The sequence below is a fragment of the Notothenia rossii genome (assembly GCF_949606895.1).
Source record: "Notothenia rossii genome assembly, chromosome: 12".
Classification (NCBI taxonomy): Eukaryota; Metazoa; Chordata; class Actinopteri; order Perciformes; family Nototheniidae; genus Notothenia; species Notothenia rossii.
Window position 1 is genome coordinate 1,783,078 of NC_136911.1, and position 12,596 is coordinate 1,795,673.

The 12,596-nt window shown below is 41.4% G+C and overlaps 1 protein-coding gene across 3 annotated transcripts in view; it reads right to left on the reverse strand.

The window, feature by feature from the left end:
* Positions 1–2,258: 2,258 nt before the first annotated feature.
* stau2 (staufen double-stranded RNA binding protein 2) overlaps positions 2,259–12,596 on the reverse strand; it is a 139,650-nt gene continuing 129,312 nt past the window's right edge. For 2 of the 3 annotated variants that reach the window (XM_079660917.1, XM_079660915.1), the window contains 2 exons: positions 4,569–4,634; positions 2,259–2,985 (listed from right to left, as the gene is read on the reverse strand). In XM_079660917.1, the coding sequence (XP_079517043.1) occupies positions 2,950–2,985; positions 4,569–4,634 (102 nt within the window). In that variant the 3' untranslated portion in view covers positions 2,259–2,949. The remainder of the gene's footprint in view (positions 2,986–4,568; positions 4,635–12,596) is intronic. The other variant, XM_079660916.1, reaches the window with a different exon arrangement.

The window sequence follows — 12,596 nt, forward strand, 5'->3', positions numbered from 1 at the left end:
CTGCATGGAGGCATATTTAAGGACTACTTTATTCCAACAAGGATCATTTGTATGAAACACTCAGGCCATGTTCACGAAGAATCCAAAAAGGAGGCCATTTAGGAGATAACGTATTCCTCTAAGCTGTGAAACTGTTTCAGTATGAGTGAGTAAACTTAAATATTCATAATTACAGTTTAAAACAATCTGCAGGAAATGCACAATTTACTCCATTTGCTAAAGCTCTATCTTGAGAACAACAACATCACATCTTTGTTCTTGGAAAGTGTGGAGTTGTTGAAACATATTTAAGGAACACGTCACCCCCCAAAGAAAAGACCATTTCATACCAATTACTCACCTCTTGTTACCTGGAAACATGTGCTTTGTTCTGCTGCCTCGTGTTCTTCACTTCACCTCGACTTTTCTGTGTCTTCGAGTTACAATCGATCATTTTAAAGCTGTGGAACTGTTTTTAGTGATTTACTAAACCTAAATAGTCAAATGCATCAATACACGGTTTCAAAACGTCTGCAGGAAATGTAAGATTACTCCGAACCGAATGACATTTGCTCAAAAACACTAAGAAATGACAGTATCCCTTTTATTAGCAATATGTCTTAGAGGTTTTCTGCAGGAAGCCGGGAGAAAAGACAGAGGGATTAATGTCATATTGTTTCTAAGTCTTCACAGGATCTGGCGGAGGAAACAATATCGTAAATCCTTTGAGACGTGGGATACTTTCTGAGAGCTCAGGTTTTCATACACTACACGTCATCGTTGGATGAAGCAAGGAATGAAACCGTGTTTTAAAGAGAGCTGGAATAACAACACACTATAAAAATCTTTAGTGCGTGTTCTTTTTTGGAGCGCACCTTCCCAATTTGTTTTAATGTGCTTATGAACTTGTATTAGTCGTTATGTTCTAATGAATGCAGTAGCACACATTTAACAGTGCAGTACATTTTAGTCTGAGATTTCTCTTTTGTTTCTTAGAACTCTCAGTGCCGCAGGCTTTGAGTCAGGTGCAGAAACTTTACTGATTCTGGATGAAAACATTGGGTTAATTTAACAAAACGATCTGAACTCAAGTTCCCCTTTTCCCAGAGCCTTTGAATGCATCACCTAACGAACGTCCCAAACTGTATTAAAAGCTTAATTGAGTGCTAAAGGCCTTTCGATGTGGTTGAAAGAGCCAGAAAATATATTCTAAATTTGGTTGAGTTGCTTCTTGCCGAGCAAATTTAAATTGGGCTTTTATTTTGAGTCTAGTTTTTAAATTCAGAAACATATTTGTAATTCAATGCAAAAACTACATTTTACGAAATTAGTTTGTTTGTCAGTGTCTGGGGTGCAATGCATTCTGGTACATGTAGGCTCCAACAGTTTATCATAAGTTTTCAAAAGATAGTCGGGGGGCAGGCACCACTTTCACTTAGTTACATGTTACTTTAGTTCAAGCTGTGCACTTAGCAAACGGTGCTAATGGCCTGTTTCTTCAAACACAAAGAAACACATTTTCTAAGCCGTTTTTTTTCTAGTTGCTTCTTCGTGAATTTAAATTTGGCTTTTATTATGAAAGGTGTGTAAAATAATAATAAAGCTTGAACCGTTGTCTTCTCGCTGGTTTCCACTCGAGTGCTTCCATCTTATTATTTCATTACCTGCAAAAGTAAAGGAGCAATTGGCTTTACCATTTCCTGTCTTGGCGCCAGTATCTGGATTGCAATGCATCATGGTACATGTAGTCTATCACGGTTTTCAAGTTTTCAACAGATGGTAGCACCAAATGGAATGTCATTTTGGTTTCAGAACATGTGTTGAATTAGCTCTACACCTGCAGGAGGAGAAAGTAAGAAGACACGGACACATAGTTTTTTTCCACATGAACTGAGGTGTTTTTACTGCATTTCAGTAACAGCCTTATTACACGTTGAACTCACAGCGAAGAAGAAGACACGTCCTCAAAGTCAGTGAACAAAGTGACAGAGTGGTCTTCAGTCCGCTCAGAAGACACACTCCAGACTAATGCAGGCTTTAAAAGCACCCAGTTGATGCCTCGGCGGGTCAATACAGCACACACAACGGGTGTAGATGTGATCGACAAAACAGTGGGAGGGGGTTTCTGACACAACATCACTGGATGGAGGATGTGTTTCCTCTCCAGTGATGATATGCAGGGCTTTGGGGGCTGTTAACGGGAATGTAGACCCTTCAGGAAGCAAAGGGTCGTCCAACACTTCTACTGATTACTGCTAACACCAGTTTTGTCCTTTGTGTCCACATGAAAACGTTTTCTGTGTTACTCTTGGGGATATGAAACTCTCGCAGGTCGTCCATAGAGACGGATGAACTGGGTTTTTTTTAATCTTAATGTCAGCGTACAAAGGTGAGCTGGGTGACTATATATGAAGACAACAACTACAACTTTCACAGCACTGGCATTGGTTAATTTTAAATACAGTACTCAAGCATTGTTAGATTAATAAAAAGAATTTAAAAAAACGGAAACATAATACCCCCGGAAAATAAGCTACTGTACGCGAGTTGGTTTCCCCTCTCATATGTTCCTCTGTGTTTCAATGGCATGACGTACATATTTGTGTTTAACCACACCACAATACAGTAATCCAAAGGGTCTCTGCAGGGTCTCCCTTTGGATTTCATACAGTACCATGCATGTCTCTCACGAGTTTCATCTTTTGAATTTAGAAATCATCGATAAACGTGTTAACATAGCGTTGTCTTCACATAGACTCAGTAATAATGTGTTTTAGTCGTCGTCTTGTCTCGGTGCACATCCACCCTATTGCATGTTGAAAGGTTTTTGCAGGATACAGTGGCGATCGTGGGGGAAGAGGGGGATTGTGGGTTATGGGGTGTTGAGGGTGGGTTTGGGGGGGTTTCAGCTCCTAGACGACAGCCTGTGAATCCGTGCAGACCTGAGTGGTGGTGCCTGAGTTAGTCTGTTTAATGTCCGTCCTCCCGCACACACACCTCACTGCTCTGAAACACACACACACACACACACACACACACACACACACACACACACACACACACACACACACACACACACACACACACACACACACACACACACACACACACACACACACACACACACACACACACACACACACACACACACACACACACACACACACACACACACACACACACACACACACACACACACACACACACACACACACACACACAACAATAATAACATCAATAATAAGTATAATAAACAAACAAATGACAGCAGAATGTTTCCGGTGCAGCCATGATGTGGACAATCACTCTGTTATGCTGATGATACTGTTGACTCTTTTAAAAGTAGTTTAAAGAGATGGGTTATTTTATTCTATAAATAAATTGTAGGACCATGCATACAAAAACATTAATCTCAGCAAAGAGAAGAGATGCAATATGCCAGATTATAGCTAATAGCTAATTTCCATCTGTGGTCCTCAGACAGGTTCATAACAATCAATACAAATAATAACATTGCATGATCTCTATCAGTCAAACCATTTAAACACTTACTATATTAAATGTCTATTTATAAAATCTTCCATATGTATTAATATATTAAAAAGGTGTTGACAGCATAGTGAAATGAAGAGACGGTCTGGAGAAGTGAACAGCTCAGGTTAAAGTGTAATTTCTCACATATTATAGTGACTCAAATGAAGTTATTATAACATTTGTCTCTCAAAGAGAACACAGAAGGAAATAATGCCTACACGTTTTTTCCCAGGACTCTCCTACGATGAAAATACTCCAAATGTTTGACAGCAATTTCCTCCTCAGTTTCCAAAAAAAACCGCAGTCTTCCTCCTTCCTTCCCCATGTGAGAGTGAGTGTGTGTGTGTGTGTGTGTGTGTGTGTGTGTGTGTGTGTGTGTGTGTGTGTGTGTGTGTGTGTGTGTGTGTGTGTGTGTGTGTGTGTGTGTGTGTGTGATGGAGAAAGCCCTCTCTCTGATAGCCATCATGCAAAGAACTGACACCGAGGGGAGAGCAGAGCATGTAAATATGAACGCCTACTGGGAGGGGAAATGTCGAGCGGAAATGTTAGACGTTGGACGTGTGTGTGTGTGTGTGTGTGTGTGTGTGTGTGTGTGTGTGTGTGTGTGTGTGTGTGTGTGTGTGTGTGTGTGTGTGTGCAAAATGCCAGATTGGCACACACACATCTGTCCTCAGTGATTGGCTGATGGACGTGTTTTCCGGTAGAAGTGTACCTCACTGAGGGAAGGTTTTAAGTGTCTAAATGCTAAGGAAAGGAGCTTCAATGCTTCCTTTCCTAGCTCTTTAAGCATAGGGAACACTGGAAAGGAAGGGAGGAAAGGACGTCCCATGATTCCTTGTGGCAGCAGCAGCACAATTTGATTAATTAAAAACATCCTTCTTAATTGGTTTGAGTACTTTTTGTACAGGAATACTAACTCTAATTAGAGAGCTTTGAGATTCAAGCATAGTGTTTTAAATCTAGTGTGTGTGTGTGTGTGTGTGTGTGTGTGTGTGTGTGTGTGTGTGTGTGTGTGTGTGTGTGTGTGTGTGTTTGACACGGTGCTCCTACCGTACCTTGATGGCTCCGTCCACCGGGTCCAACCCCTGCTCCGACAGCTGTTTCAAGGCACTTAGAGCCGCCTGAGAAGAGAGGGAACAACAGATGGTGGAGGGAGGAGAGTGAGTGTCACCCTTCAGCTGCTTTTCAAATAACACTTACTCTGGGAAACCTGATGCCAGCAGGACACTTTCCCTCCGCCCCGTGTTGTCTTTGGCTCCTCGGCGCGGACTGTTTATCTTTCGTTATTGGGTTAACATTTCCACTTTATGTTTCTCTTGCATTTTCCTGCCCTCAGTCTGTGAGTGACATCTGTGAATATCACAGCTACACAAATAGCAGCAGGTCCATAAATCATAAAGGTAACACAACACGCAGAATAATCCGGGTAACCCGCTGAGCGAGGGAAAATAAACAAGGGAAGTGTTAATGGTGTAATGAGTTATACTAGCTTTCTTTCAAATTGACCCCGACTTCACGTAGAGGAGGATTACTGAATGACTGACTGATAGACCATCATCTAAAGGCAACGTAGAGTATGTTCGCATGTATATCTACCAAAATATAACATGACATCATAGAGTAAACCCTGTTTTGCATATCAAATGTATGTCAGAGTATGCCCTCATTGTAATTAGGGAGCTGGTTATAACAATATCTTATTTGCACATAATGTTTTTAAGTGAATGATAAAAAAATGTGTGCAAGCTGCAGAACAGAGAGTAAAGTGTGTGTGCTTGTTCAAATACATCAGTGTGTCATGGCCAGCGATGTTAGTTGTTTACCGAATGCACATTTCATTCCTATTATACTCGATTTGTGGATAAGAAGTGAAGCTTTCTGTGCGGAAATCACACTTTTTAGCCTCAAAGTATCGAGGAAATTTGAATTTGCTCATTTGTGCCACATTTAGTTCCTAATCCCAACGAGCCATGTCATTTAAAAACTCAAAAACATCCATTAAATAGCAACGTAAAGTTATCAGTGAGTAAAACCTGTTCTGCATGAACATTGATGTCAACATGTGATGGCAATGTTATTATAAAGCTGATAACGTCTAAAAGTGATCTTTTCTGCACAATAGTTGTTAAAAATGCCCCAAAAACAGTTAAATGTTGTCCGTTTGCCTAAGAAGCAACAGTTTGTCACATTCAGCAATGTTATTTGATAACGTGATAAACATTTATTTAGTATTATACTGAATGTGTGCATAAGAAGTGAAGCCTCAACTATTCACTCTAGCTTTGTGCCAGCGCTCCTTCAGAATCGCCATGACGTCATTTCCTTCCTGCAATCATAATAACGCTGCTGCCACACACACACACACACACACACACACACACACACACACACACACACACACACACACACACACACACACACACACACACACACACACACACACACACACACACACACACACACACACACACACACACACACACACACACACACACACACACACACACACACACACACACACACACACACACACACACACACACACACACACACACACACACACACACACACACACACACACACACACACACACAGCGGTGAGGAGAACCATCGCCACCAGGAACACAACTCAACAATTCATGTCACGAGCAGAAACACTCGAGGGCTCCTTCCAGAGACGAGGGGCAACACGGAGCTGATCCTCTCCAGGCTGCACACATTGGAGATTAGCTCCAGATGTTCACCCTGTCACTGTTAAACCATCACCAGCGACCATTTGCATTTAGTGTCTGGTCTGCATCTGGTACTGAGTGATAATCAGGGCCAAAGCTAATCATTTTTTCCATTTCAGATTTTCATCTTTTGCCTTCAAAATGTCACGAAATAGAGAAAAACTGTGCCTTATTTTCTTAATTTGGACAAAATAAAAGTTTTTTCCAACTTCTCACTCATGAGTGATCACTATCGTAATATACAAATAACTAAATCTGGTATTGTGTTAAGGCTGCACACACTGGTCATCCTGTGTGGAGATGAGCTCCAGATGTTCACCCTGTCACTGTTAAACCATCACCAGCGACCATTTGCATTTAGTGTCTGGTCTATGTTCGTGTGATAATAAGGGCCAAAACTAATCATTTCTTCCATTTTAGATTCAGCTTTTGACCTTAAAAATGTCATGAAATAGTTAAAAGTGTGAGAAACACCCATGAGTGATCATTGTTGTGATATAGTAAGAACTGAATCTGGTATTGAGTGATACTCAGGGCGGCAACTAACACTTTTTTCCATTTTGGAATAATCTTTTTGCATTTCAAAATGTCATAAAATAGTAAAACTGAGCTTAATTTTCTTAATTTGGACAAAATAAATGTTTTTTCCTACTTCTCACTCATGAATTGTAATATAAAAATGACTAAATCTAGTATTGTGTTGAAATCAGGGCGGCAACTAAAACAAATCTCCATGATCGATTGATTATTTGCCAATAAAAATGTAGTCAAAAAGTGGGAAATGTCCACATTCAAACATCAGTATTTTGAATTGGTGTTCTGTGTGAAGTAAGTCACATTTGATATCTTATACACTAATAATTGATTGATTTAAACGTGTAGCTTTTGAAAATGATTCCTTTTATTGAATTTTTTCATTCATTTAGATATTTGATGAAACACTGCAGAATGAAACCCTCAGACAGAGCCGTCTCCGTGTGAGTAACGGTGTGTGTTCAGCTTAATGTGCAGGAACAACATCCATCAGGCTTTAATCCTGAGAAAATATGAATCCCTCCGCATGGCGTCTCGATGTGTCTCCGAGGAATGTCCATCACCTGCGTGCCAACGTCCAAAAATCATTTTCAAAGTGTTTAACTTCAGATTATGAGTAACATAAACCAGGAGTCATAATTTACGAGCGACAGGTGCAAGGGTCAAAGTCTGGTTTGTATCCATCAAATGTAGAAAAACAAAGCGCACAGGTAGTGAGAAATGTGCAACAATAAGGAGCGAGTGGTTTGAAGAACGAGGATAACGTAGGGTTAACACCCAAAAAGCCGTTTCTCCAGAGACTCAGAAATCAGCCCTTAAGCCCCGAGCAGACAATTTATGATGCAATGAGCTTTTTCTTCCTGTGAAGATCTGACAGCCCGGAGATTTAGAGCCCGGATATACTCACAGAGATTTAAGGCAACATCCCTTTACAACGTGACGTCTGAAGGAATGCTTTCACCGTTAATAAACACAAGTCATATCAGGGGACTCTCCTTTTTTATACGTCTGCATCCGACCACGCGGCGGAAAAAAGTAATTAAGATAAGAACGGAAACCTCAGATCAATCTCCATTCCCCCCCATGACCAATAAATTGTAATCACAACGACCTCCCGCGTGATTAGCTTTTGTTTGCTATATTTATTCGGTTTGGGATCTGTCCTCTCCCTGAGTAAATAGCTCCAGCCCATCTGTTGGAGGGGTGTTGGGGGTATTGGCTGGAGATAAACAGCCATAAATCTCCACGGTGATATACGACAGGCAGCTCGCTGGAGAGCTCAAGACAAATACTGAGGCTATCTGTGGGAATGGCAGCCCGTGAAATCATTATTTTTCTAATGAGATAAGTCCGGTATCGTTAGAGGCCGCCGCTACACCGTCAACACCAGAGGAGTGTGTTTAGTCTGAGGGCCGAGACACGCAAGGTGGAGGTGTTCAATCTCTGTCAGGGACAAAGAGAGGAAGAGGAGGAAGAGGAGGAGGAGGCAATGTGCAGAGAGGACGCTGAGTCATGGAGAGGGAGGGTTATGAAATCAATACTTAGATCTTATAAACACGGACACCACAAATAATCATTTCTTCCATTTTAGATTCGCCTTAAATATGTTTTAAAATAGTGAAACTGTGAGGAAGACTCATGAGTGACCATTGTTGTGATATAGTGAGAAGTAAATCTGATATTGAGTAATTATCAATATTCTTTTTTAAATTTTCGATACATTTTTTGGCCTTCAAATTGTCATAAAATAGTGAAAAACTGTACTTGAATTTCTTAATTTGGAGAAAAATCGTTTAAATATTGCTGCAGTAAAACACACTTTCAAATAGTCTTTATTGACTCAGTTATGAAATCAATGCTAAGATCTTATGAAAAAGGACACCAGGAGCTCTGCCTAATCTCAGGGCTGGGTTTAAGCTTTTCTTTCCACATCTCAAAGCTTTCTGAACATTCAAAATGAGCACCGCTAATCGTTTAAATATCGGTGCAAGTAAAACACTTTCAAACAGTCTCTACTGGAAGGTAGTCAGATCAAGCTTAAGGGTAGCTTAATTAGCACAGCGTCAAAAGAAACAGCGCCTCATTCACTTCAATGAGACAAATGCATTGGCACAGCAGGGGGGCTCCACAGGGGGGCTCCAAGAACAAAATGCCAGCTTGTTTTCAGAACATGAATCCAACATTTTGCCCCAAAACAAATCATCAGGAAATGCAATTACGACACGCCGTGTTTTCTAGCAATCCGAGCAGCATCATCTTCTGATTGCCCTCATCACTCCCTCGTCACCTTCATCCTTTCCTCGCCTCACCTTCAGATAACAACCCGGCGCTCTCCATCAATCCAGGAGCAACCTGACGCCCCACGGACTCTCGACAGATCCATCCATCTATCTATCTTGAGTTCAAAGACCTTGGACGGACGGACGCTCTGAGTTTCTGACGCGGAGTGACACGAGCGGATCATTTCTCTGCGCCTGCTGTGGTCTTAATGGCTTCGGCAACAGAAGGTTCACTTCCATCGGCGTCCTGAGCAAACAAAGAGTCCCCCAGGAGTCCTGATGGATCGCTGGATCGCGTGGACCAAGGGAAGCAAAGCTTTTGGGAACGGTGACAGTCGAGGAAAAATGAAATGTTTTGGTGGGAAAGGAAGCAGAAGTAGAAGCTGCGATCCCTTCTCCGTCACTTTGAAGACACCAGGGAGGTCCTAAGTGATGTGGAGACCACCAGCTCATCATCCGCCCTCTTTTTTAGATTAGCTTTTGATTAGCAACCCCCCACTTCAAATGTTCTTAGTCTTTATATTGTTTTATTTATTTTATAGGTCTTAATCTTTTGATTTTGTATTTCCGTTGTATCGATATGTTCTCGTAGTTTCATAGCTTTTTATATTTTATATTTAAGCAATAGCTCACGACAGGCCGTGGTATACGCTCATTATATCACAGCTAAGGGGGTTGTGGGTCGACAACCCCCTTAGCTGCATGCATGCATGCAGTTTGCTTTCAGCCCAACAGTTAAATCGACCGGACTTCTTTCTGCAGATGTGAGCGTCCTTAACGATGGTCAATAAGTCCTTGCTGCACATTATCCCTTACATGTTTCCATCTTAAGCTTTGTTAGTTAGTTAGTTAGTTTCGTAACGGACGTAATGTAACAGCTGTAACAGTTGTAGCTTTTCTCAGACGCGGAGGGATACTGACTCGTTGTGAAAAGTAACTACAATTCTACCCGTGGTATATGCTCATTATATCACGGCTAAGAACCAATCAGATTGCTTGATTTGTATTATATTTTGCTGCATGGACCTTTTAAAGTTCTTAACAAATAATCTGAGGGGAGTTTCTTGTTGTGTGTTTTTAACTTGTGTCATTCTGTAAAGCACGTTGAGCTGCACGTGTTGAATGAAAAGTGCTATATAAATAAAGCTTTGTTGTTATTATTATTATTATTATTATTATTATTATCATACCTCGACCTCAATTTTTTACATCACTGAATAGTCATAAAAATGTAATAAAAAAGTTTAAATCTGTGCTTAATTTTGACAGATTTCCTGCATCGTACCATTCAAACATTAAATAAATATATATATATATAATTTAATAAAAAGCGTAGTCACTTGCTTGAAGAAAGAGAGAAGCCTAGTTTGTTCCATGTTCTCCTGGCTTTAACACACGAAAGCACGGACAACAGATCAGGGAGTACAGTGAGGCGTTTCCATCTTTAAAAAGCAGAGCCAGACTCTCCTTTCTCCGGCTCGAGAGTCCAGAAGAACTCCTTTCTGATCCTAAATCCAGGCCAAGAGCATCAGCAGGAGATTCCACATCTCCCTCTGATCCTGATGCATGTGTTTGGACGTCTGCATTATCTACGAGAGGGTGGTTTCTTCTCCATTTGACAACTTGATCTGGTTGGCTTTGGCAGGAAACTACGTCTCGAGAACTCTGCAGGTGCACTCACAAAAATGCACAGAAATAAAGTTGTGGAGATAAAGATTTGAAAGCACATGTTCCTGCGTTTGGAGCATGGATTTAAAAAGCTGGAGACAAATCAACTTGCTGAAGTGTCAGACTATGAAGAAAGTGGATTTGGACGTCGACTTTATCTACGAGAGCGGGGGTTCTTCTCCATTTGACAACTTGATCTGGTTGGCTTTGGCAGGAAACTATTTCTCAAGAACTCTGCAGGTGCACTCACTTAGAGGCAAAGAAATAAAGCCAAATATTTGGCGGGATAAAGTTATAAAAGCGAACTTTCCTGCGATTTGTGCATAGATTAAAAAAGCTGCAAACAAATCAACTTGCTGAGTGTCAGGCTGTGCAAGAAGTGGATTTCTAAAGGCCCGGACACACCAAGGCGATTTTGGCCGACGCTCAAAATCAGAGCCGTGCCGACGCCTTTTCGGCCGAAAACCCACCGATTCCACATGTCGAATCGGTGGGCAGTCGGCCAAAAGCTGTCGGTCAAAAATAAATCACTCTGATTGGCTGTTCAGCTTAGCGAATCAGTGCATGAGAAGCGAAACGGAAGTGAGGGACACAAACAAACGGCAAGAAGGCAAATCTGAGATTTCATTGAACTCCAGCTCTCGACACAGGCTGGGGAAAGCCCCGTGAGCTTCTGCTGTAGAGAGAACATGGAACGCACACGCAGTCTGTCTTCCGGTTGTTTCCTCTTTTGAATGACGAATACACACTACCGCCGCCTGCTGGTAAGGAGAGGTATTGCCACTCACGCATGCACAGTTCGTACGTGCTTCTTGGCCGTCGGCTGAAGTCTTTGCGGTGTGTTCCAGTGCGACACATGGCCTTGTCTGTGTCAGTTCTTTGGTGTCAGCTTGGTGTGTCCGGGCCTTAACCCTGAAAACGTCCCCACTTCATCTCTAATTAACACCGATCATTGTTCAACCAACACTTCCACAACAATTTCTTCTCAGAACTCGAGACAAAGACGCTGGGTTTGGATTGGCCGTGTGGCGGAAGTTCTTGATATTAACTAGTCAAAGAGATGTCTTTCTGGTTCTTTAATCTTTTGCAACAGAGGCAAACAACATGAAGAGCAATGTCTCCACAGCCGAGTGCAACTACTCAAACTGAAGAGAGAGCTTTTATACAGTTACAGGGTATCTGCAGGAATCCTGAAGTCACATGGAATCCCTTTTAAGAACTTTTTTAAGACCCTTTCCAAACAATTTAAGACCTCATCGCCACCTGGAGTTCTAACCGGTTACCTTGACGACACACTTTACCTCACATTGACTATATACAGTATTGATTGTCCTTCCTCCTTATCTTCCAACCATTTGCGGTATTTTTGGAACTTTAAGTATTTTTGGAATTTACGGTATTTTTGGAACTTTAAGTATTTTTGGAACTTTAAGTATTTTTGGAATTTACGGTATTTTTGGATCTTTGGACCCTTTCCATACATTCTAAGACCTCATCTCCACTTTGAGTTCTAACCGGTTACCTTGACGACACACTTTACCTCACATTGACTATATGCAGTATTGATTGTCCTTCCTCCTTATCTTCCAACCATTTGGACGCAGACTTGCATTTCCCCATAACGATGTTGCTTAGCAACCGGCGTAAACGGAGCTTCGCGCTATCAAGCAGTGAGCGTGCGATGTCCTGTTCAGATGACGTCAAACCCAACGGGATGCCATAAATAAACTACACAGAATCACACTACACACCTACGCAATGATTACATTCAGGCAGACTGTAGAATACAACCTCTTTGGACCATTTAGATACTTATTGAAAACAAGCTACAAAATGTAATACCTTGGAAAATGCCCTTTAATACTTTTTA